This window comes from Strongylocentrotus purpuratus, unplaced genomic scaffold (assembly GCF_000002235.5).
Source record: "Strongylocentrotus purpuratus isolate Spur 01 unplaced genomic scaffold, Spur_5.0 spur5_scaffold_9, whole genome shotgun sequence".
NCBI lineage: Eukaryota > Metazoa > Echinodermata > Echinoidea > Camarodonta > Strongylocentrotidae > Strongylocentrotus > Strongylocentrotus purpuratus.
In genome coordinates this window covers 12207132-12232616 of record NW_022145615.1, presented here as the reverse complement: position 1 = coordinate 12232616, position 25485 = coordinate 12207132, and the positions used below count along the sequence as shown (strand labels likewise).

The 25485-nt window shown below is 37.6% G+C and overlaps 3 protein-coding genes across 3 annotated transcripts; 1 reads left to right on the top strand and 2 right to left on the bottom strand.

Annotated features, from left to right (window-relative positions):
• Window positions 1-3809: 3809 nt before the first annotated feature.
• Window positions 3810-6703, bottom strand: LOC115918054. The gene is made up of 3 exons (XM_030977205.1): window positions 6569-6703; window positions 5172-5335; window positions 3810-4469 (listed from the first exon to the last, which is right to left on the bottom strand). Exons 1-3 carry the CDS (start codon window positions 6608-6610, stop codon window positions 4283-4285), a joined length of 393 nt encoding a protein of 130 aa, XP_030833065.1. The 5' UTR covers window positions 6611-6703; the 3' UTR covers window positions 3810-4282.
• A 3930-nt stretch (window positions 6704-10633) lies between these two features.
• Window positions 10634-13955, top strand: LOC574998 (40S ribosomal protein S15). The gene is made up of 4 exons (XM_775417.5): window positions 10634-10695; window positions 11953-12038; window positions 12555-12789; window positions 13571-13955. Exons 1-4 carry the CDS (start codon window positions 10693-10695, stop codon window positions 13682-13684), a joined length of 438 nt encoding a protein of 145 aa, XP_780510.3. The 5' UTR covers window positions 10634-10692; the 3' UTR covers window positions 13685-13955.
• Window positions 13956-15834: 1879 nt separating this feature from the next.
• LOC574929 (NADH-quinone oxidoreductase subunit B) lies at window positions 15835-23309 on the bottom strand. The gene is made up of 6 exons (XM_030977134.1): window positions 23249-23309; window positions 22118-22265; window positions 20380-20503; window positions 19466-19692; window positions 18681-18769; window positions 15835-16704 (listed from the first exon to the last, which is right to left on the bottom strand). The coding sequence occupies exons 1-6, from the start codon at window positions 23259-23261 to the stop codon at window positions 16607-16609; spliced, it is 699 nt and encodes a 232-aa protein (XP_030832994.1). The 5' UTR covers window positions 23262-23309; the 3' UTR covers window positions 15835-16606.
• Between the last annotated feature and the right edge of the window lie 2176 nt (window positions 23310-25485).

The following is a 25485-nucleotide window of genomic DNA, read 5'->3' as shown; positions in this document are numbered from 1 at the left end:
TAATTCCCCTTTTCGAGTAGCTCTTCGTTATTGTGTGCTAAAATACACCAATAGTCCAATTTTATTTGAAGAAAATATTTTAATCTTTTACGTGGCCTATAATAATCACAAATACTCTATCGTTATATCAAACAATCCCCTCCATGAAATATACATGTTTTTCATCAAGAAACAAGAAAAGATTTTTTTGTATTTGATTGGAATTTGATTGATTTTTGTTCTTGAAGACAAAGTGGTGAGCTGCTTGCAAACTAACCATAATCAATACGTTTATAGATTACAAGTTTGAAACTCCCCCCCCCCCCCTCTTATTTAAAGGCCCGCTGCACTACTGGTAGCTACTTGCACCCTCTATATAACAAACAATGCCTAATCGGTGACCATTGGTCCCCCATGATCCTCTTTTTCTTATGTTAACTGAGAGCTGAGTTGATGAGATAACCACCTGTCCAGTGACCTTGCAGAGCGGTCTAATCCCTCCTGTACACTACGGCAGATAAGCTTTAAATTTTAGTCAAACCGATTTTATATTAGGATTGGATCGTTTGTGCAATATGAACAAAAGCTTAATCACAAACCTAATGATCTTTTTTCTTTAGTATAGGTAACGTTCATTACTAGACCGAGAGGTAAGCGCAATGTTTGTGTTGATAATAAAGCTCATTAACATCTATTTTAGAAAGAGATGATTTTATGTGTTGGGTTGGTCATCAAGAAGGGATTGAGAGTGAGAGAGACAGACACAGAGACAGAGAGAGTGGAGAAAGTGGGATAGAGGGGGTGATAGAGTTGTGATGTAGTGGAACACGGTCTCCTACCTTAGCATATAATGAAAAGAGCTTTGCAAATAATTAACTGAAACTTCAGGACTGAAATTGCAAGCTTTGTTGTGTTGTCATCGCGTTTATAGGCCTATACGCACATAAAAAAAGGGCACTGAAATCACGTTCATACGACTCAATCTCATTTATCGTTAATTATAAACAATCAACAGAGCTGATGTGAAGGAAAACACAGTCGTGACACATCGGGCATTGAGCGGACGGTTTCTTATTACAATTAAGATCTAATTGAGCATCAACTAAAAGCACTGATTGAAATAATGGGAAGTCAATTTTGAGCATGAATGGTTTAAAAGGGTATACCTTTGTGAACACTTTGCAACGTATATAGTAGGACGAGGGGCGTGGGCAATCACGCCATCAAAATGGTGATGACTAAAATCTTGTGCGAGAGTACGTCATTTACGAGATGTCGAGATGTATAGTTTAAAGTATTGGGGTAATTATATTAATGGAAACAATCGGAAGTGTGGGAGAGCCGCGAAGGTTTCCGACTCACATACGAGATGTCCCGGGTTCAATACCCTTACCTTGCTCGGTGCTTATGCATCGTTGTATACAGGTTGTTTTGTCCAATGTTTTTTTCAACATTACCAGAACTCAACCTTCTCTAGATCTTAACCCTCTCGATCCGCCCAGTTATTGAATTTGAATATAGGGACCTGGCAATTAATGCCGGAAATAATAATTGTAGGGCCCGCAGGTATAGCACCATTGATGTTGTTGTTGTTGTTTATATGTTGTTGTTGTTTATTGTTTTTATTTAAAAACAACATGACATGCAGCTCAAGGCGGATACGGCTTGATTTACTAATAAATCAGCAATTTACAATATTGTAATTGTAATAATACCATCATCAAAATGCAAAAGCAATATAACAAAATAACAATGGTATAACATCACACAGCAATATTATAAAAGATTCAGAAAATGTACCGCGGACAAGTATACCTAGTCATCAAAATAATCAAGACAATGTCATTAAATATTTAAGGATATATACATTCAAAGGAGCATAATTAAGTTCAGGAATATTAGGCTTTACTGTTGCACAATATTATGATATTACTATAGACAAACAATTTTAGTTGAGTAAGAGAGGGAATAATTACACAGATGTAGCAGATAAAATAATGTGGAGAACCATCGACAATGGGTAATGAAAGAAAGGAAATCCTATTGCAAAAAACCATGGAGTTACTAGCCTAACTCCATGTAAAAACAGACAAAAATAGTCCTCAAAAGCCCCCCCCCCCCCTCCCCTGGCTGCGTAAAATACATGGTTATGGTTGTGATTTTACAAAATAATTGATCCATTATTCCAATTATTATCATAAAGACAAATACATTTTATTTTTTTAAAACATAGCATTTAAAAGATATTTCATTCTGACATAAATTTTTGTATATAATAAAAATTGTAAACATTACTTTGCTGAGTTGGAGGATAGTAAGGAGAGAAAGTACGAAAGCGGAGAGGATGGAAGAATAGAAAAAGGAGAATAATCAGCGTTCATCAGCAAAAAATAAGTAAATACAAACATGAAAATGATAACTAGAATCACAGATGTTTGTTAAGAAGTCTACAATAGAGGGGGTAGTTGAAGTGTGGTGTCTAATACTGATGTGGCTATAAATACCCCAGGTATAAATAAGACCAAATATTATTGTTACGTTACATTTTCTGTATTTGTGTTGACCATTTAACGGGTCAAAGCCATGCAATTATCGTGTATTTATTGAACAGTCGGGCGTATAGTCGTGAAGGGGGGGGGGGGGGGGGGGGAGGGGGGCGTACTATTTAAATATGATATTATGCGTGCTGTAGACTGCATTAATCCCCCCTCCTCCGTGGGCCGGGCCATTGGCATATCCAGCCACAGAACTTACAGAAGAATGATCCCACAAACTGATTTTAAGCAATGTAATCTCTATATTTGCAAGTCTTTTTTGCGCTCTGTGGGGGCTGGGACGGGTATCGCCAAAATATTTATTTTAGGGGAAGAAAAGAGGAAAGCTGGGGAGGATTCATCAAAAGAAGTTTACCTAGCTAATAAGTGACATTTACAATCCTCCTTTCTCCTGCAATAATTAATGAACAATCAATATTAGGTTCTGACTTTTCTGCGAATTTTCTATTTAACTTTTGAGAGCAAGAAAATGCTATTAAAAAGCAGTAGTCTGCATCCTGAATCATGAGAACATAATACCGTGTATATTTGCTTTTAAGATTTGAAAAATTTCCGTTTACGTTCGCAAATTGTTTGCACGAAGGCGCGACACTGTTAAAAACCCAGACATGACGGAATATATACACTGCACGCGATGTTGTCAAATTGCTGTTTACATTTGACAAGCAACATTTGCAATTGTATACGATAAGAATTATTCAGAAAGATGATTGCGAATAAATTTGCGATTATTTCTTTTCCTCAACAAACTAAGCTCCATTTTCTTGCTAAGTGTGTTTCACTCGATTTTGAGGCTATGTTAGATTTCCCAATATTTCATTATGTTAGTAAATAATCAAGATGAGAACAACATCCCTGTCCCTCCTAAACCCTTCATTCTCCACAACCTTTCTACTCTCTCTCTCTCTCTCTCTCTCTCTCTCTCTCTTTCTCCCTTACTACCCCTCCACCCCTCTCCCTTTCGAAATATTTCTCTTCTTTGTCTGTCTGTCTCTCTCTCTCTCTCTCTCTCTGTCCCTCCTTCTCCATCCCCTACCTTTCACTCTCTTTCTCTCTTCATTCCCATCCTCTCTCTCTCTCTCTCTCTCCCTCCCTCCCTCCCTCGATCACCACCCTCTCTCTCTCTCTCTCTCTCTCTCTCTCTCTTCTCTCTCTCTCTCTCTCTCTCTCAATGATTACTTTATGAAAGAGGATTTTCATGTCTTCTTTTCCTTTTGATTGTCCAATATCAAATCTTTGTTTTAAAGTATATAAAATTGGTACATGTAAAAACTCTTGTATTTTTAAATAATTTATTTATCAATTCTGAGTGAAATATGAGTTTTTAGTTGATTAAACTGAAAAGTACATGATTGTAGGCCTATTGTCTCCTATTGACTATTTTGAAAAGAGAAGAGCCGGACACAATTTGCCGACACGTTTAACCAAAATTTCATAATAACCATGCATGGAGAAGAAAAAAAAACTAATGAAAATATTTATTAGCAAAAAAAGTATTCTCAGATATTTAAATTTCCCGAAGGGGGTAAAAACCGGCCGTCAAATTAATTCAAATTAATTCATTTCTCATCAGTAGGTGAAAGAAGATTGTCATCGATTTTAGTGTTTTGCCGAAAATAAGGCATACAAAATGAAAATTACTGACAGGAAATTCTCTCCATGCACTCTTTAGCAGTTGCCCTGGATCCGCCTAGCTAGATCACAATCATAACCATTTTCTCTGGCCCGTATTGGTTTCAAAACCCGGCTTAATAACGAGTTACCAGGACGGCAGTAAGCACAGTACAAACTGCATCGTATCCAGCATTGACCAAGTATGTTGGAAGCCCCTCCCCTATGAAAGGGGAGTGGCATGCACTGTAAAGTGCGATGATGACTGACAGGGCAAAACCATTCTTACAGGCATCAGGCACAGTCGTCACCCCCAGATGGTCCCTGCATGAATGAAAACGGAATGAAACATTAACGTAAAGGTTCGAAAAGAGAAAAGATCCTAGCATTCTATGAAAACACAACTCATCGGCCACCCAAGCCATAATAGTGCATCTGTAAAGCGCTAATATTGAGCGCTATATATCAAGCAGAATATTACTATTATCATTAAATAGGCCTAATGCTTTGACTTTGGGTGGCTCCACACTATTCACTATTATCAGTCGTTATTGTTTTATTAAATATTGGTCTACATACCATACTGTTTACAAGGTGATTTCGTACCGAAAACCATAACAATTCAAGAAGCCAGAGCAGGTTAAAATTAGAGAGGAATAACTTAAACATTTTCTGGCTGTACACCAAAAAAAAATCAATGTTTCATATCATCAGCTTCTGTTCTGTGGAAAAACTCTTCTCTGGAGCCCTGATTACCTAACATTATCTTTTCTGCCAATAATGTTAGAGTTTTCTGTAATATGTTTATTTCCAAAGTAAAGAGCATATCAAATTATTGTTATTATGTGATAAACAATTTAAAGTGATTATTATTATCAATATCATAATACTAATGCTAATACTACAAATGATAATAATAATATTATTATCATTATCATTATTATTATATTATTATTACTATTATTACTATTACTATTATTATTAGTAGTAGTATTGTTATTGTTATTATCATTATAACCCACGTACTTTAGCACATGTCCAATGATGATTGATGATCCTATCTTGGACAGAGCAGGAACGAGCATGATCCAACGACTGTTGCCATATCGGTCAATGTCTTCCTTTCTTCGGCCACAATTTCTGACCCATACCGAACCAAAGAGAGGCCCATACCAAGCAAAACCCAGCACCTGCATGCAAGATGTAAATGGTGACCAATGAAGTATCATCATTATTAAACCTGACAGAGTAACTGGAAAGTTCACAGGTACAAAAGAAAAAACAAGGGTTCTAAAAAGGTTTTAGGTTTTTACTGATATTTTCCAGGTAATAAATAGGGTCAATAAGAAAGTAAGAGAGAAAATATAAGAGGGTTTTTGTATCGTAGGGGTGGGGTACAAGAACGAAATTTCTGGAGGGGCGCATGTTTTCTTGTTTGTAGGCCTAGGGGTGTTTCACAAAGATCCTAAGTTGAACTTATCTCTAAGTTGGACTTAAAAACTTTGGAAAGCTGTTAGCATACTTGAAACTATTTTGTAAAAGTTTATTTTAGAAGCCATAAATTATTGTTGATTCAAATCTTTCATATTTTCTATTGTCATGGGCGATTTCACGTTCCTGATGTGGAATTTTTGAAAAGTCTAAAATACTTGAATTTTCGCTTTTGAATATATTTCATTATGAGGCTACAAAGGCTTTCCATATTATTTAAGTCCAACTTAGAGTTAAGTTCGACTTGGAATCTTTTTGAAACACCCCCAGATCCGACACTATGAATGATATTAAAAGTGCGATAATAATTAAAAGGTGCAAGGAAGAGATATACATGATTAACGTACATATACTGCATAATGTGTCTCTTACTCTTCATAAGTTCAAAGTTCATTTCGAAGGTAGAATTTATAACTGGAGTCTGGGCAAAAGAAGATGTGCGGCAATAAAATAAGTCGTTGATATTTCGATAATCGTCAAAATGATTGATCGATTCTGATAATGTCAATATTATATAGACACATACATCTTTAATACATGTAAATCAGTTGTATTCTCTTCGAACATACTACCCCCCCCCCCCCCCCCCTCTCCCCCGACAAAACATATTATTAATCATAACGGCGTTCACCGCGGCGTTATACCGCAATCACACCGTCAAGCCGACACAAAACCCGACAGATTTGGGGCCTAAAGTTGGGGTAATGACTGTAGGACCTATATATTTTTTGTTTACCGTCGGTCCAGTATCTGTATTTTGGGGTTGGCGGTAGGGTATTCCACTCCGATCAATCTATCTAGATTTAGACAATTATTCATGTTCATGATGAAAACTCGATAAATAGGCCTTCACATTCTTCTTTCTCTTGTATTGAAATGATTTAGTTGAATCCATTCCTAAAACTTATTTTTTTTAAAGGATGTTACTTTACCTGGCAAGCTGCCGTTGACATGGCGATTCCTAAAACACCCATGTTGTTATGCTTAGATGGTTCTTACGCGCCTCAATCAAATTTGGAAACGCTTTCTTCCGGCTGTTATGTAGTCCTCAATCAGATATGAAGATGCTCTCTATTAAACAAAATGTAAAGTTATTAACAAGATAAAAACTTTATACAAGTTATCAACAAGATGACAGTAGGGATTTTTAGATTTGCATGGACTGATACGTGTGACGTCCATTCAAGGCATAGTGCATTAAAAGGACGTCGACCGTATATCAATCCACATTGTCTTCGTGCAAATCTAAAAGTCCCTAATGTCACATGTCAAACAGATCAAAGTTAAATCCTCGAGATCAGTCGCTTCTTAAATTATTATACATGATGAAAGATTAATCTATGGAATCTGAATAATGAACAAATTCAGGAGTTCACGTCCATTGATCGCTACAAAGCATCTGTATTCATCAAACTAAAACTTATGCCATTATGTAGGGGTTCTAAATTTGTACGGCAAGCCTTTGGCGAATAAGAGAGTTGTCAAATGAAACTTTTGTCCCATAACTATGCATAAAATTGGCAAACAGCTAAGTCTTTACTGCAGATGAGTATTATAGGCCGCCTTAATAATATACTACTCACACCACAAGGTTTGAAAAGCCGAAAGGGCTACACTGTGCATTTTTGTGCTAGATCCGAAAGGGTTATTCTTCTTCGTTTTTAAAGGCCAAACACGGAATTTATTACCAATTTGTCTTTATTAATCCGAAGTGTTTGAACACGATTCGGCAATCTATATATTATTATAGTTGAAATGAATACTCACCTGCTATATGGCAAAATGTTCTGTCTCACGCATGTGGGCATGGAAGATTCCCGTCACAAAAGCCCGACACTCAAACCAAACGAAAAAATGTCAAAGAATCTAGGTTATCGTGGTATTGAACTCGATATACTTATATACAAGGAATTCTACTCTATTCTACTATTCAAGATTTTTGTTTATCGATGTGAGGAGTTCAAGCTTCTCGAGGACTTTGGATAGAGCACAAAAGAGATGAATTGGATAATAAACCATTTTACTGGGGGGGGGGGGGGGGTCGAGAGATCGTTGCACAGTGTATAATAATTTTTGTTGGTTTTACATTCCATATAAATGATATGACCCTCTATTCAATGCAGTTATCATTGGACAAACACTAGACTCTCAAGCCAGAGGTCAAGATCCAATAATGTTAATGGAATATAAGATTACTAGCAGGACCCGCGGAAAATCAGTGGGGATTGTTGGGGTTGGGGGTTGTAAATAGATATATCTGCATGCTATCGAAAATAAAATTTGATTTGATATGTTGTTGTAGATTTTTTTTTTAAAGCCAAATGTAACATTCATTTCTTTTTCTTTCTTGAGACGTTTTTTTTTTTCCAGTTCTTTTTACTTTTTACTTTAAATCTTATTTCTCTTCTTTGCACATTTACCCCCCCCCCCTGCTCATTCGCCGGCTCGCTAAATATTTTCTCACATATTGGGCCCCCACCCTCGCTGCCGGCTGGATCCGTCCATGTTGACTGCGCCATTTTGGAAAGGCAAGAATAACCTCTTTCGTTCTTGTACCCCACCTCTACGATACAAAAACCCTCTTGTAACACTTGACTTCCGGATTTGAAATGATAATGGCTTCAAAATAACTTGTTACACTTAACACAAACCTAATCATATTTCAAGCTAAGATATGCATTTTTCATTTCATATAAGTATTCAAATAAAGTTGATGATATTTATGTCAGATTTGGAGGAAAAAAAAGTGTTACAATTGTCCTCGGTCTCCCCTATTAATGCAAGAAGCAATGCGTGTTTACATGCCAATAATTTTGCTATAATGCCACTTTCGTAGGAGAAGGTGTGATAGAAATGGAGAATACAGTCATGTATAATACATGTCTATATTAGGATGAAGAAAAAATGTCCGTCGAAAATTCGTGACCTCATAAAAACTGTAGGATTTAAGGCAAGAAACTATTATGTTCTTCATTATTTTTGCGTTCGTATATATATATATATATAGAGAGAGAGAGAGAGAGAGAGAGAGATAGAGAGAGAGAGAGAGAAAGAAATAGAAGGGGGAGAAAGTAAAGTGGATGAGTACAGGCGCGGATCCAGAGGGGGCCGAGCGGGCCTTACCCCCCCCCCCCGGCCTAAAAAAAAAAGTTGTAAAAAAAAATGGGACCATAAATTTACCTCTTTTTTTGCTCAAGGAGGGAGGTGCTCACTATGCCCCCCCCCCCCCCCTAACTGAGCGAAATATTATCGGCCGGCGCGATTTTCGAAATTCCGGGAGCAATGAAAGAAAAAGAAAAATTAGTGCTCATTCAGCAAGAGCAAAAAAGATGTAGTTGCCATTATGTTGCCCAAGCATGCAAACAAATATTTGAAATTTTATGATATTGGCAATGCTGTTTTTTTTTTTTTTTGGGGGGGGGGGGGGAGAAATGCACATTTTAGATAACATATACTCTTCAGAGGGTAATGTCAAAACCTATATCACTTTCAACAAAGCGGAAGACACAAATACTGCATTTCATTGGTACAAGGCATCTGAACACAGTAACCAACTTTCTTTAGTAACATTTTATCATAATTTGATCAAAGAGGTTTTAAGCTCAGGCGCGGATCCAGGATTTCTGAGGGGGAGGCCACAATTTGAAATCAATCTGAAATTAGTGTGCTGAACTTTGAAAATCGCGCAGGCCGATATTTCGCTCAGTGGGGGGGGGGGGGGTGAGGGTGGCATAGTGAGCACTTTTTTTTTTACTCAACACCTTGAGCCAAAAAAAAGGTAAGTTTCTGGGGTTTTTATACTTTTTTTGTGGCCGGGGGGGGGCGTTTTTTTTTTGGCCAGGGGGTGGGGGGAGGCCCGCTCGGCCCCCCAGGATTCGCGCCTGAGTAAGCATACGTGTTGTTATATTGAATCTAATTAGGGGCGCTGCGCCCTATATAGTACCATTTCCTCTCAAGCCTCTGAAAACAGCGGTAGGTATCTATAAGTTTGAAATATTCCTTCTATTTTAAATATGTATAAAATAAAATAACCCTGCCTTATTGTTGTTACTGTTGTTGTTTTTGTATTTTCTGTTATCTTATTATTTGTTTTAATTTATTTCAAACAACCGACGTGAAGGAAAGTTGATAATAAATTTTCTTGCATGTATAATTCTAATCTTTTTAATTGCCCTAGGATCTACAATCCATTCACGAATTTTGAAATTGTCATGATTTTATACTTTCAGGTGTTCACGTAATATATTTGCTTCGTTCGAACATAATAATTGTGAAACTGTAGTTTAATTATCTCTCTTTCACTCTCGCTCTCTCTCTCTCGATCTCCCTCCGGCACTCCCTCCCTCCCTCTCTCCCTCCCTCTCCCCCCCCCCCCCTCAGATCGGTTGAACTTTTTGTAGACCCCTCCCCAGGATCAACTTACATGTATGTGCCCCCAAAACATAGATAGATTTTCCTTTCTTTATTTATTTCTTTCATGAATATTTACATAAATTTCTCAATATAATAATTTGTTAAAATCTGAACCGATCATTGCTAATAATCAGAGTATATTTTTATCGATTTGAAATTGCTCATTGAAATTTATTATTCTTATTACGGCTTTGTTTCATTATTCACTCTTATTCTTTATTTGTTTTCTGTCATATGTTACTATGTATTGATGTTTTCGATGATGTTTATATTTTTCAAGTAGTTGTATCTTCATATTTGTTGCATTTGTTTACAGGGCCCCCTCCTGGAAAACAGTACTGTGATTACTGACGGAGCTACCATGTTTAAATAAAACGGAATAAATTAATAAATAAATATCAAACTCTGGCTACAGCCCTGCTCCCCTCTCTCTCTCAAAACTGATTATTGACAGATATTTCTAGATTTCAATTTTCTATTTATATTTTGCAAGAAGGCACCATAGACAAAATGATTGCACCATGGAGATATATACGGATTGCACCCACTGAACTAGAATATAGGCCTATTCATTGGATATTTTCAACAACAGAGGGCGACAAATGCTCATCATTCTTTCTTTTCGTGTCTCGTAATCGCAAACATGGTAGGGATGAAACAGAGTTGAAATTTAAATCCTTAAACATCCATGCCTAGAAATTACATTTTAAGAATTTGAAGTTACGCCAATATTCATTGTTATATTTAGATTGTATAATTAAGATTATGGGAGTGTGTGAAAGGAAAATATGAAGATGAAATTGCGATGATATGATGAAGCTCCGTGTATACATTTTCGGGTGCCTCAAAACACTACCCGGATTTGAGTACATCGGACCAACGATAATGACAAGTCGCCATTAGTTGGCAATTGTTCCGGACGCTGTCTGATAAAGAATACCATATGCCTCTACTCGAAATTGATAAGACCATGTGTTCCAATTATACTTGGTCTTTTGTTATTTGTCATGTTCTTTAGAGTTTAGAGTAGACTCAAAAATTGGTGTGTGCCCAGAAATAAAAAAAAATGTATTCATGGTGGGGGGGGGGGGGGGGGGGTCGTGACGTCATGATCGTGTGCCAGATATTTCACAGAAATATAATCCTATCAGTAGGGGCGCTAGTTCAAGGAATAACTATCATTCCCCACAAACTAGGATCGTCTTGTAAACGCGGACAGAGGCGTCTGCGAAATAAGGATCTTAAGGATCTTCCGCATTTTCACTTACGAATCTGATTTCCGATCCACGTGTTGGCGATGTGAAAAACAGGTTCCTGATGATTTTCTTGCATAATTTTACGTTGACTTTGTACTGAAACTTTCACGTCATGAGCGTTAAATCCTCGGGGAGACCGACAACCCATAAAAGTAGATGATGAACTTGGGGGGGGGCGGGATTTTCTTACGCAGAATCCGTTTTTTGCATCGCCAGCGCGCAGATCAGGAACCCGAAACCCGCAGAACACGTTTGAAATAAATGCGGATGATCCTTATTTTGGACGCATTTTGTCTGCGTATACAAGGATATCAGCGTTCATGCAGATGATCCTCATTCTTGGACTAGCGCCCCTACTGCTCATTTGCCTTTGAAAAGTGTGCATCAAATAGCATGAACTCTAATAAATATTTTCCTTTGTAATACTGTGACCTGTCCAACATAATTCATAGGTTGATTTATGAAAAAATTGAAATATTGCTTTTATAATTAAGTAAGTTAGATCTATAAACTTCTTCAAAATAATGTTTGAAATTAACTGACCAGATAACCAACATTTTTGTACACCCGGATGTGTAAGGCAAGTTGGACAGTGTCATCCACACATCGATATTTGATTGATTATATTTTGTTTTACTTGTTTACAGGCAGAAGTTGAGGTAAAGAAGAAGCGTACCTTCAGGAAGTACACCTTCCGAGGTGTTGACCTTGATCAACTCTTGGACATGTCCAAGTAAGTAAAAACACTTTTTAAAGATTCATGTTTGGTGAGGGGGAAAGTTACTATGAATATGGTTCAGAAAGAAGTGATGGAATTATCACAGTAAAGTAAAGCTCTACTCACCGATAGCAGCACTATGTCGAGAATGTATATTGGGGGTTGCAGATTCCTGCTCCTAGTTACATGGAGTATTTTACATTTGGAGGGATCGATTTGAAGGCCATTTGGTTCTGCTCGGCACATTCATGTAGAAGTTGCAAGTCAGTTTGAAACCTCTCTTCATCATTGGGTGTTTACCATCTCAGTTCTGAGTGAGCACTTGTTGTGTGTTGAGAAGTAAAAAAAATAAGTGCTTAAAGTCATAAACAAGCCAATGATGCTGATATCCTTCAGAGTATCAATTGATATACTCCTGAGCAATTATGACGGCTAAAAACTACCAACTGCTACCTGGGCACATTATCGTATTAAAGAGACGTGGAGATAATAGATTTACATGCCTTGCTCTGACTTGTTCATCCTTTTCAGTGAGGTCCTGAGCGAGCTGCTCCATAGCCGTGCCAGGAGACGATTCAAGCGTGGACTCAAGCGCAAGCCCCTGGCCCTCCTCAAGAAGCTCCGCAAGGCCAAGAAGGAGTGCCCAGCCCTGGAGAAGCCCGAGGTTGTCAAGACCCATTTGAGGAATGTCATCATCGTCCCCGAGATGGTTGGATGCATGGTCGGTGTCTACAACGGCAAGGTCTTCAACCAAGTGGAGATCAAGGTACTTTTTTTATTTTCCCACTTTGGAAAGATTTTGTATCAATGTATGGTGTTCCCCCAGTCACACAGAGACTGACTCCATGTCAAACAAAAACTTGAGCACCGATTCCCATGTATTAGTTTGGGATGAATTTGACTTTGAAAATCAGTTTGGTAGTGTGACCTTTTAGGTGAGGTGATGATTGTCGATCCTTTTCCGGGGTGGTATTGATTTATCATTCATAATAATTGATTGGAAAGGAGATTAGATTATATGGTTCTGGAAAAGAGAACATTTGTCACTGAGTCACTCTGTTGAAATATATGTAAATGCTCTTCAGGAAAGTATGTAAATTACAAGTTTAAACTGAAATTGAAACAAATGTCCTTACATAACAAATTATTTGTCATAGTTTTACTGAGAAGACTGTGGAACAAGTAGAGTAGAAGTGCATAAACAAGCCAGCCAATGATGCTTATATCCTTCAGAGTATCAATAGATATACTGCTGATGATTTCCTCGTTTCTGAGGTTGGCCAATAACAGATTTCTTTCCAGTTAATGAAGATTCATGTTACAAAATCTGTTTAGAGCCAGAAGGGCATTAACTGTGTAAGATGATTTTAGAAATACAACTCAACACCCTTTTAGCTCTTCACACTTGAAATATTCATCTAAATATTTGAAAGCCAAGCTGTATGTAGGCACGGAGTGAGGGAAAACCCATGTATTCTTGTGGTTAATTTTCTTGTTTCAATCTCCTCTTCTCTCCCTCTTTCAATATTTTCTTTCTACTCTTTTAGCCTGATATGATTGGTCACTACCTGGGAGAGTTCAGCATCACCTACAAGCCTGTGAAGCACGGTAGGCCCGGTATCGGAGCCACCCACTCCTCCAGATTCATCCCACTCAAGTAAACCATCAACCATCATCATCAACTCCTTCTAAAGCCCTCTACAAATCATCTGAAACCCATCCAAAATGTCATATGCGAGACATCAACAACAGAAAGACTCTCCTAGAAAGTTCTTGTTTGAGAACAAACTCTAATGGCATCCAGGGGCTAATTTGGTAGACCATATTTCACACATCCATCAGCGACTTTTTGTCTGCCACGTTTCAGTTTATCATGTTCAACCACGTCAATAAATCAATCTGCAGATATGTGTAGATACCACAAAATCTAAAGTTTTCATATTGAAGTGATTTTTGTTGAGATATGTCTTGGGTAATGTGAGAAGAGCGAGATGGTTGTAAGACATATGCCCTGGTAGTCCAGAAGACGGCCAATTTAATTTTGATCTCCACCACACAAACGCAATGCAACCTCTCCCTACTTACTGCCAGTACTAGCCAAAGATGGCGTGATCCTTAAATTAGGCGGGGCCATGATAGGGCTGGTGGGCGTATGAGTTCGTTGAAATGGCAACCATTGCTTTACGGTAATTTCTTACACTAACTAAACAAACGCAACACCTAACTTGAAACCCAACCTTAAAATCCAATTGCAATCCTAACCCTATCTGAAAGTACAAGTGTTTGTACAAAAATGATTGTGTTATGAAAAACGGAAAAGTGCGAGTGAGAGAGACTGAGATGGGAGAATGAGAAAAGAGGAAAGGGCAGAATAGAGAAGAACTCTTATTGTGTGAAATAGATGAGTAGTGTTGCATCAAACTTCCATGATTGTGAGAAGAGTTGATAACAAAAATGTCTTTGTCTTTAGTATGATTATGTGAAAAAGTGTGCCAGAATTTGCTCAGTAGTGATACATGTGAGATGTACACATTTGATGATACATGTAGTACACTAGCTATTGTCCATCATGTGTACTACATCTACATTATTTTGGCAATGGCATGCAAGTGATTTTTCGGAGCATTAAGCAAAACTATCGTATAATCGTTGGTGTTTAAAACATTGTGCATGTATATGTAGGCGATTCTGACAATGACGTTGATAATCCCTCAAGATTTTAATCTCCAAATTCCAAACGGAAGCAGACAAAATCTATTATGAATGGGTGCACTAGAATGGTAGAGAACAGAGATGTGTGGGGAAATGTTGCAATTCTTTGAGCTAGTAGAAGTTAATGTGATAGATTTGAGCAAAGAATGTGTATACTGAAAGAAGACTTTCGATAGCATGCTCAATGCTCAAAAGTATGTAGTTATTACCACAAAACCTTTTTATATTCCCAACGTTCCTCTCAACTGTCCCCCCCCCCCCCCTCTTTCCCTCTCGGTAACTCTTATCTCCCCGTGTCTCTTATCACTCATCTATCTGCCTCTCCCTCTCTAATATTATACCATGCTACCTCTTCCTCTTTCACTCTCTACATCCCTGTGACTCTTATAACTCTGCATCTCCCTTCCTCTTTTCCCTCTATCTCTCAGTTATTCTCTCTCGATTTCTGTCTTTATGCCTTCTCTACCTTCTCAAACAGTGATCCTTCTACATATACATAAATCTTTTGCACCCTTTAGCGAGGCTAACTGAATTATTTATACCCCTACCAAGCTTTGTAATTTCATGAGTACAGTATGTACAGAAAAATTGGTTTGTCTCGATTTATGTTTCTTGAGAATGAGACATATTAAAGCTTGTATACAAAAGTATTCAACAGAGGCCCCTAATTCATTCTTTGAGATACGGAAAGAAAAAAAAGAGCATCAAATTTACAAGGGGTATGAATAATTTAGTTGTTGACTGTATATAAGTTCAACGTTGCTTCTCCAATAAATCAAGTAGATTATTTCTTGGGAAGTATCAACAGTTGTTTATTCCTCATTTGACCTCGGATGAAAAGATAGACTTGATAAACTCATAAAGTCGTTTGATTAATACATTTTAAATTGTTTTTTCAAACTCAAATTCATCAACATTGCATACAAGTGACTAAAATGTGAGCTAAGTGCTCCTTTAAAATAACAAAGTTTTCAGTCGCAAAACTGCAGCTCCATATCATGGTAACATTCTCAGTTCTTGCACCATTCTCCTTACTTAGCTTGAGCTTCAAACATATAAAAGTATAAAACCATACAAATAAGAGATCCAGACACTTGTATCAATTCACATTCAAATCAGATTTATTTGTACAAATAATATGTATTTCTGAAAACACTCTGTAACCTTCTTCTACACCTTTTCCCATTCAGTGATTCACAAAAAGCAATTGTGACTGGGATGACTGTCAGGTCTATCTTACAGTCATAAAGCTTTCTCAACCAGTCATAATGATAAACACGTGAATTTCTTTTAAACAATCCTTTGATCACCAATTTTCAGGTCAACCCTTCTTATGTTGCAAAAGGTGCCTCAAACATTAGTGAAAATTCCTTTAAAGAATATGATGACCAGATATTATGCGGTGTTTGGTTAGAGTAGACATGTTTATTCTTCAACATTTTCTCCTCGGGGGAGGGGGGGGGGCTTCATAACTACAGACAGAAGTAATCTGTGATAATAAACTTGTTAGTTTCTTTCAAAGTGAGTGCAATTTTTTTCTTTGTTTTTTCATAACAAATATTGAAGAGAATAATACATGTAAAATTCATTGACAGAACAAAAGGTTCACTCCATTGCAATAAAAAAATATTTAATAGAAAAGCTAACCTCAAAAGCATGTGAAACTTTTTCAGTTTTTCTAATAAGGAGATCCATCCGCCCAGGAGATCGACAAATGATTGAACTTTGCATAAATAGATTGAAAGGGTGACCTCTTTTCTGTCTAGGAGACAATCTTTAAATTTCTATACAATAGAGATTGTGACATAATAGGAAAAAAACAGTTGAAGGTTATAAAATTCTTTCAAATTGCAAGTAGAAGAAGTGCCTCTTTATTTCCTGTACCACATGGTGATATTCTGGGCTCGTTTGATTTTCTTTTGCAGTTGGAGGACACCATAGAGAAGAGCCTCTGCTGTAGGAGGACAACCTGTAGAATGATCACAATAAAGAAAAGAATTGGATATCATTAGGTTCGGGTGACTTAGGCGTGCTTCCTCAAGAGATGCACTTTGATAACTGCATGTATATGTACCATGAAGTCTCAATATTCTAATCCTGTAAATGTAAAAAGTGCATTGTAGTTTTCTTTATAATCGAAAGCTATAGGCATAAACGATAACAAATAATATCTATTAACTACTAATTAATCCAAAAAGATAGATAATAATAATAATGGAAAGTGCTTGTATAGCGCATAATAATTTGTAGAATTCTCTATGCGCTTTCCTTTTTTGTTTACAATAATATACATTGCTGATAAAATGAAAATAAATGAGTCTTGCCACTGTTAAAAGGGGATATACAGCAATAAAGTCAACTACATGCACATATCAAAAATTTGTCATAATCAACTTGAACAGATTTCTGTATGTTTTACATAACAATGTTAACATGGTAACTAATCTAATATATTGTATATCTATTATTGGTAACTATCTACTTTTCATTCATATTTGACATCAAAGCATTGATGACCTGTCCACTGTGCGGTCAGAATAAGCAGTGTATCTACCAGGCAGTACAGGGTGGAGCCCGCTACACGCAGGCAGTCGTCACCCTATAGCAACCTAGTTATGAGCTCTCATGAAGGCCCATCAGTACCCTGCAGTATCATCATAACACATTTTAAAGCCCCACTGCACTACTTATAACTACTTGCGCTCTCCTCATAGCAAACAATGCCTAATCGGTGCCTGTTGGTCCCCCTTGATCCCCTTTTTCTTATAGTAATTGAGAGCTGGTTTGATGAGATAACCAGGGAGGTCTAATCACCCTGGCCAAACTAGTTCAGACTGGCTTTAACAGCCTGGCTTGACCTCGCTGTTTCAAATCGCTCCCCTATTGTTTATGTGGAAAATGAATTGAAAATCATTTCTGTAGGTCAGACATCCAACATTTTATGCCAATGACCTTCCCTAAAGAGTTTATCATTTCGTTCGGACTGCTCTGAGAGTGATAATTTTTTTAGGACAACCCACCAAGGTAATACCAAGGTAAATGTACTCATTTGAAGTGACGTTGGTGGCAATTCTCGCTACCCCAAATAGCGATTCTGCCGAGATCCGGGGAAAATCCTGAAAACGCGCATTGCATTATGGGATAGCTTTTCGACATTACAGCTTCCTGTGCAGGCGGCGCGATAGCGCAAACGTAAAACGCCGTCGCCACACAACGTGTATGCACCGAATATGTCGTCTGCTCGGTCTTGTTTTTTTTTCGCAAATATTTCAACGTTTATTTGAACATTTCATTCGTTGTTTTTTGCGTCTTTTGACATCAGTGACGATGGTTTTCTTTTGTGAGGCTGCACAGTGCTGGGCTCATGATTCCAAGCGTAAGAACCCTGAAAAATGGGGGTGGATGAAGGCCGTGACTTGGGATGGGACTCTATACCGGAAGTTGTAGTGACGACCCGAGAGAGTGAAAATTACCTCGTCTCGCGAATTTCGAGATTTTCGTACCTATTTAGGGTAGCGAGAATAGAAGGAATAGAGGGAAAGTCCACAGTGTTTGATTCACAAACCACAACAATTTTATTGTTTCGGGTGTGACCAGTTTTATAGTTTCATCTTAGCAATATATGCATATAGTCTATCGTTATCATTACCATGGCGGTCTTGACCAGGACCCCGTCTTAAAAACAGATGCGATTAATCGCAATATATTTGTATTTGATATCAATCGCAATTATGTACATAAGAGATAGGAGGCTGTAAACTTGTGATTTATTGGAGGACTTGCAAATGATTTGGATCAAACAACTCTTTATAAGACGGGGGCCCTGGTCTTTCGGATGGTGACATTAAAGGTACGTCCCCAGACGTAAATAATCCTATCTGATTTAAAAAAACAATTACCCACACACAAACACTTCTATAAGTTCATGAGGTGTTCTATGCATACCTGGAACGTAGATATCAACTGGTACGATTCTGTCACAACCCCTGACAACGGCGTAAGAGTAATGGTAGTAGCCACCTCCATTTGCACAGCTGTAGGAAGAAAAAAGAAGAAAAATTATTCTCAAAGAATAAAAACAGTTGGATGAAGTACATTGTAGATATGTACAGAGAAGGGTCATGTCAAACAGTAATGAAACTTATGGAACAATATCGAGGGAGGGGGAAGTAGAGAGAATGAGATACAGGGAGGGAGACGCCATGAGGAAGACAAATCAACGATCAGATGAAAATACCTCTTTGAAGACGCTAGTCAACAATAAATTCCTCTGTTTACAATTGGTCTAAAGTAATGATTGAAATTTGGTTTTGCAGCATCTCATATAGTGATGTAGGAGGAGCAAAACATATGTTGCAGGTTCGCATCAAGATGACACATCCTTTACCCTTGCATTACTTTTGTCAATAGATTTTGCTGAGGTATTAGCATGAAGGGTATTATGTACTGGAACCATTTTGATACCAGAGGTTCATTGTTTATAACAATCTAATCCTCCTACATTGACCGGTACGAGATTCACAATGATCACAACTTGTTAGTTTGGTTATTTACTCCTACAATACACAAGTACTCTTTAATGAGAAGAAAAAGAAAAAAAAGCTTTAAAAAAAGTTCTGTACTTCAAATCTTAGCATTCAAGAGAGATATTAACACTCAAACTTGAACTGCATAACTTTTTTTCAAGGAGTTTAGCTTTGATTCTATAACGGTTATTAATCGTTCCGTACCTTCCCATCGAGATCACCCATCTTGGCTCAGGCATCTGATCGTAGACCTTCCTCAGAGCAGGAGCCATCTTATTGGTCAGGGTACCGGCAACGATCATCACGTCAGACTGTCGAGGGCTGGCTCGGAACACCACGCCAAACCTGTCCATGTCGTACCGGGGAGCAGCGAAGTGCATCATCTCCACAGCGCAGCAGGCGAGGCCAAATGTCATGGGCCAGAGTGAACTCTGCAGGGAAATGGGAATCACTCATTGATTAAAGGGGCAAAACTGTAAGTTGAAGTCAAGAATCAGGGGTGATATTGTAACAAGGAACTTAATACAGATTTGTGCATTAAATTTGATTACATTACAAAAATTGCCTATTGTTCAGAGAAATGAAATTTGCCCATTTAAAAGTGACTTTTCTGATAACTCTAGTAGTCACTGTATAGGTATGGTAACGAAACAATGTACATTCAAGATAGCACAGGTTGATGTACATGTACAAGGAAAATGAGAGGAAAGAAAAAACAGAGATGACACTATGAACATGACCGACAAAGAAAGCGGACAAAATATACAGTTCCTCAGGTAGACAAAGGAACATCCCTTCACTGCTATTATGTAAAAAGGTGAATATGCATGTGACACCTGCTCTACACATTTTACATAATAGCAGTGAAGGGATGTTCCTTTGTCTACCTGAGGAACTGTATATTTTGTCCGCTTTCTTTGTCACTCATATTCATAGTGTCAATAAGGACACAAAAGAGATGATCGGAGTTAAAGGGGAAGAGAGAGGAAAAGGGGAAGAGAGAGTGAGAGATAGAGAAAGAGAGAAGGGGGGGGGGGTGATAATATCACAGTGTGCAGATATGAAGGTATTATTTGAGAAAGAATGACACATTTTTTAAAAAAAGAGGATAGACTTACCCTCCTGGCCCAGTTGATAACATCATCGGCTTTAGCTACCACAAAGTCTGCTGCATTGTTCAACTTGAATCCATCTTTCTTGGCTGGAGCTGCCGAGGTGCTTTGATTCCTGTATGGTACCAGACTGGAGATATAGTATTAAAAAAAAAAGATTATTATGGGTTATTCAATAATGCTCCCAATACACCTTAGGTGAAACAAATTAAAGGGCAATCGAACTCTTGTAACAAATTCATTTGTACAGTATGTGTAGGTACTCGAGGTATGAATTCCAAACATAATAGATTAGTACCGTACCTAAGCTCACCAAATTTAAACTCCTCCTAAGATAGCACAAGCTATGAATGTTTTTACGATGCGAGATGATATCCAATGGATTAAATCTGTATGAGAATTCCTCTTGGTGATAATTGCAGCTGATAAAACCCACACATAGGAGCATCACTATCCTGGCTGTGTGTAGTAAAAGCTGTGCTTTTGATTCTCAACATTTCAAACACCACAAAACTCAACCGATTTCACTCAAAATCGGTACTTTAGTGACAATTTATAACACCTAAATAGCAGCAAAATACATTTTTTTTAACTTACTGATGTTAAAAAGAATAATTTAAAAATTAAAATTGTAAGTCTAATGTCAAACTTTGCTTACAGCCGCATCGGCATGACTGTGTAGAGTCTATGCGATATTGTGTGGTGTGTGTATGGGTATAATAATACCCGCCTCACAGCATGTATGCAGTGCTAGAGGTCAATACGCATTAGCATTGACTCTCTATGCTTTGCTGGAGTGATAAAACCTAATGTAGTGCAGTGGTTGTAGTATACAGTTGAGTGTCGCTGGCATAAATTATCTTGCTTCCAAGTGAAGTCCTTTTACTAAGATGGTGCACAAGGAAAAAAAATCTACTAAATTGTGTCATGTCCTTTTTCCAGACTGTCCCTTGATTGGCCAGTTGTTGCCATGACACAAAAACATCTACTAGGGTACAGTAGTGAAGGTATTTCAACAACAGGTGAGCTTGCCTGATTTATATTCTATTGAGTCACAATGTTGAATAGGCTGACCAGCAGTGAACAAAAGAGATGATATCAAAAGAAATGTTGGTCTGTCAATTATGAAAGGCAATTAGTAAAATCAGCTGACAATTGTAAACAAACTGTGATGAAGTGCAAATGTTTTTAGAATTAATGATAAAATCCGCTACATATGAAAGCACAAAAATGAGCAGAAACAGAATGGCAAACGTTAGAAAAAATCATACCAAGCGAGTTACGAATGTTTGAAATATGAGGTCATAAGAGCTATGCGAATCTCAAATTGGCAACCACGTGAGTGGATTGTGACATAGTTACAGACAACTCTCTCATTCAAATAGTGATTACAACTTTCAAAATTCATAACTTTACTTTACTTTTTGCCCAATTTCGCTCAAACTTTCGCCAGTCTGCTTCTCTCAGGTTTCTGCTCTTAAGGTTGGATTTCCTTTTAAAGTTGAGAAGCAAACAGTGAAGCTAACAATGAAAGTAGTTGAGGTGAATCGGTACAAGAACAAACTCGATCCTGGTATTTGGGCAGGTCCAATAGCCTGAATCGCATGGATGATCAAGGATTTTTATGTTGTATTATAAGGCAAGGGCAGCATGGCCATTTTAATATTTGTGGATACTGTTACAGTTTAAACATTAATACAATAAGTATTTGCCACTTGATTAAAGGGGTTGATCAAGGTCTTACCTTGTGCATTGTGATTGCGTTTGTGTTGAAGCATTCTTCTGTTCATGAAGACACCTGATTGGCTGTGACTGGGAGCAGGCCGCCGGGAGGGTCCGTACAGGGAGGCCTGAAAACCTTCCAAGCATTGCCAGGCGGCTGATCATGGTGGCTGGAAATTGGGAAGAAAAAAAAAAATACAAATTCTAGTCATCACCATCATCATCATCATCATGATACGAGGCGAGGTAGATCCTGTAATCCTGTCACTTCTTCAGGGTTGGTTATGTTCTAGAGGTTAACTTATTGCACATGTGCAGATTTAGGATGGTTTTGATCATATCAATTTAACTCAGTTCGAATCGCTCAGACCACCAGTGCTTATCCAGTCTCATCTTGAAGATATCGATGGAGTTTGATTTAGTCTATTTTTCTGCCTTATCTTTTAATTCTTGCACAAATCAAGATTAATGCAAATTCCGGCAGAACCAACAAAAACGATATTGTGAACTGAAAAGATTTATAGACCTAACACAGAGTTGGATTTTTACCCATAATTTCCTAAAAGAGGACCATTAAACACAGCGAAGAGAACCTATGCACGCATTCATAATTGCTGCGTACTTTCTCTTCGCCATGTTGAATGACGATACAACATGGAAGAATCGTCAGGGTAGGATGATCGATGAAGAATCACCCCCTTTTTCCCATCGAAGACTTCTTCAAATTATAATTTCAAGTGGCCTGCGGGATGCTCAGAGGAGTCGAGCAACCTAGTAAGTCAAAACTGTAATTACTTGGTTTGCATATTTTGAGAAAATGTCGCCCAACCCGCTGTTTGAATCGCTTCCAATGCAGCCTCTGAGCTCTGAAGCGCCGACGCCTTCTGCGTCGGAGCTTCCTGGAGTTAGGTCCAAGGCCGAGCAAGCACTGCTGCCTGCACTCATTCTATGTGCAGTGCATTCATTCTGGAATTTTAAAAAAGTTATGTAGATCGCAAAGTCAATCTCCAATAACCATAATATTAGACATTAAAAATACATTGAAAATGAACAAGGATAAGATTTGAATTCATTCGTATCCCACGACAACGAAAATTATTACAAAGATTCAGCATTACACATTAAACTAATAAAAATACGTCAAGAATCTTACCCGAAACAGCCATGTTTATCTCTACGTCTCGGCGATTTTGTAATACTATCTTTACCTTATCGCAGATGGCGCTACACTTTGTTGTGAAGAGCTAGCTATAATAGCCATGACGAAGAAGATGATGAATAATGGCTGACGACGATGAGAATAATAATGCATTCATGACGATGACAATATATATTTAGATAAGGGATGTCACGATAAATAATTAATATACTGCGATAAATAATGTGAAATGGACTAGAGGAAAATGAGTAGGTGCGTGTGTATGTGTTTGTGTTTTTTTAGAGGACCGGGGGTGCCTGAATTGAATCAACTGAAATGAAAAATAAAAATAAAGAAATCTTCACTTTAGAAATTTATCAAAATGACGTCATTCTAACGCAAAACCTAGGGTATGGACATTGTTTTCGGTTTCGGTTTAAAAATAAGTTAATTTAAGAAATACAAATTTAAAAAACCTTCAAAATATTCATTTCTAAATAAATTTTTGAAAAGGGGCCGCTCAAAAGGTTCAACAAGTGTATGGGTTTATCCATAGATTATAGGTAAGAATTTAAGACGGTACTGATTATCTATAGAAAGTTGCTTAACGCATGAACTTGATACATAATAAACTATCGGTATAAAAATAATTGTCTGTATGATCAATTTTCACCCCCCCCCCCCACACACACACACACACCACCACCACCACGGTCCACCACCACCACCACCACCACCACCACCACCACGGTCCACCACCACCAGCACCACCACCACGGTCCACCACCACCACCACCACCACCACCACCACCACCTGCACCACCACCATCGTGGTTCCGACACTGATGATCAGACAATTGTTGTTTGAACTGCTTAACTCTTTCCATAAGGTGGCTGCCGGGCCTCATTTATCTACCGTTTGTATGAAACGAATGTTCTTTGTCTGTATAATGTCTAGGTCTGTAGAAATCTCTTCCACAAACACTTAAATAGCTCTTGAACATATCCCTTAAAAGCTTCCCATATACTCTCACCCACTTCAGAGTATTTAGCTACACACCAACAAGATAAACTGGAATACGTGTAAGCTTTATAAATAAAAAAAATAAGATAAATGTTATTTCCCTTAATACAAACGAAAAGATGTACACTTTAGCCGCTTCAAAGTAAATTGGTGGGAGAAATATCATTGGATGTTAGTGGCAAATAGTAAGTGACTACCGCTGAGAAGAAATTTTGGACCGGTTATTAAAGATGAACATCTTTAAAACAAGAAAATTCCAAATATGACATAATACGCCAATCCAATTCTATTTCCACGGCAAAGTATGAAACCATATTGATTATACCGTAGTTGTTGCTTTTTAGCCATGAGAAATGTTTTTAATATATTCCGCCCTCCACATTTACTTTATTGTATAAAGTTACATTATGTTTGACTCACCTGGTTACAAGGTGTTGTTTTTTTTTTCTTTAAACAGATAACAATTGAAGGAACTGCCACTTAATAACAAATTTTCTATACGTACCAGGTAAATGATAAATATATCTTTCATTCTCATAATATTGAACAACTTTATTTTTCATTACACCGAATACAGGAACCGTGTTGCTCAACTTTTCTGAGAAAATATATTGCCTCATCAATGTTACTATGCAACCGAGAGTATCATTTCTCTTTTCTTCAACTCCAACAAATGATATTTTCTCTTGTAAACTCAATCTGTAAACGTGTGCGTTCATATATCCATATAGTGTTGTCTCATTTCAAATCTTTTTTCTAAATTCCGATCCCCCCCCCCCCAAAAAAAGTGCACAATTTCTCATAACTTTCTTTTACAAAACGAACATTTTTCGTATAAAGTATACAATTATTTTGATATGCGAAGGCAATAAGGGGTCTAATAGGACATTTATCACATTTTTTATATCCATATAATATACTGGACGTTTTTATCGGTAGGATAATGATTCAACTTCAATCCAAACTGTTTTAACAGTATTACTTGTTTACCATTAGATCAATCAAGACAGTCATTGATACATCTGATACCTTTTTCACATCAATTATATAAAGTGCTGATTTGTTACCAATTTGAATAAGATACAACGAACTTAAACGGAGGAGAGAAATTCTATTCGATATTTTTCTCTCCCTCTACCCTTTTTTAATTTTCTCTCCATTTCGCTGTCATGGTCGTGTCTCTCCCTTCTGGGAATTCTAAAAACATTATCATTGGTGTTTCTTGTGT

What these genes read in the sequence shown, in the direction of transcription:
- LOC574998 (XM_775417.5), top strand. An exon ending in CAACTCTTGGACATGTCCAA is followed by an intron (nt 12,039 to 12,554) that starts GTAAGTAAAAAC and finishes CATCCTTTTCAG; the next exon opens with TGAGGTCCTGAGCGAGCTGC. An exon ending in TCAACCAAGTGGAGATCAAG is followed by an intron (nt 12,790 to 13,570) that starts GTACTTTTTTTA and finishes CTACTCTTTTAG; the next exon opens with CCTGATATGATTGGTCACTA.
- LOC115918054 (XM_030977205.1), bottom strand. Translation starts at nt 6,610, where the DNA reads ATGGGTGTTTTAGGAATCGCCATGTCAACGGCAGCTTGCCAG. An exon ending in TGTCAACGGCAGCTTGCCAG is followed by an intron (nt 5,336 to 6,568) that starts GTAAAGTAACAT and finishes TCTTGCATGCAG; the next exon opens with GTGCTGGGTTTTGCTTGGTA. An exon ending in ATCATTGGACATGTGCTAAA is followed by an intron (nt 4,470 to 5,171) that starts GTACGTGGGTTA and finishes TCATTCATGCAG; the next exon opens with GGACCATCTGGGGGTGACGA.
- LOC574929 (XM_030977134.1), bottom strand. An exon ending in ACGCAATCACAATGCACAAG is followed by an intron (nt 20,504 to 22,117) that starts GTAAGACCTTGA and finishes CTATATCTCCAG; the next exon opens with TCTGGTACCATACAGGAATC. An exon ending in AGTTGATATCTACGTTCCAG is followed by an intron (nt 16,705 to 18,680) that starts GTATGCATAGAA and finishes ATCATTCTACAG; the next exon opens with GTTGTCCTCCTACAGCAGAG.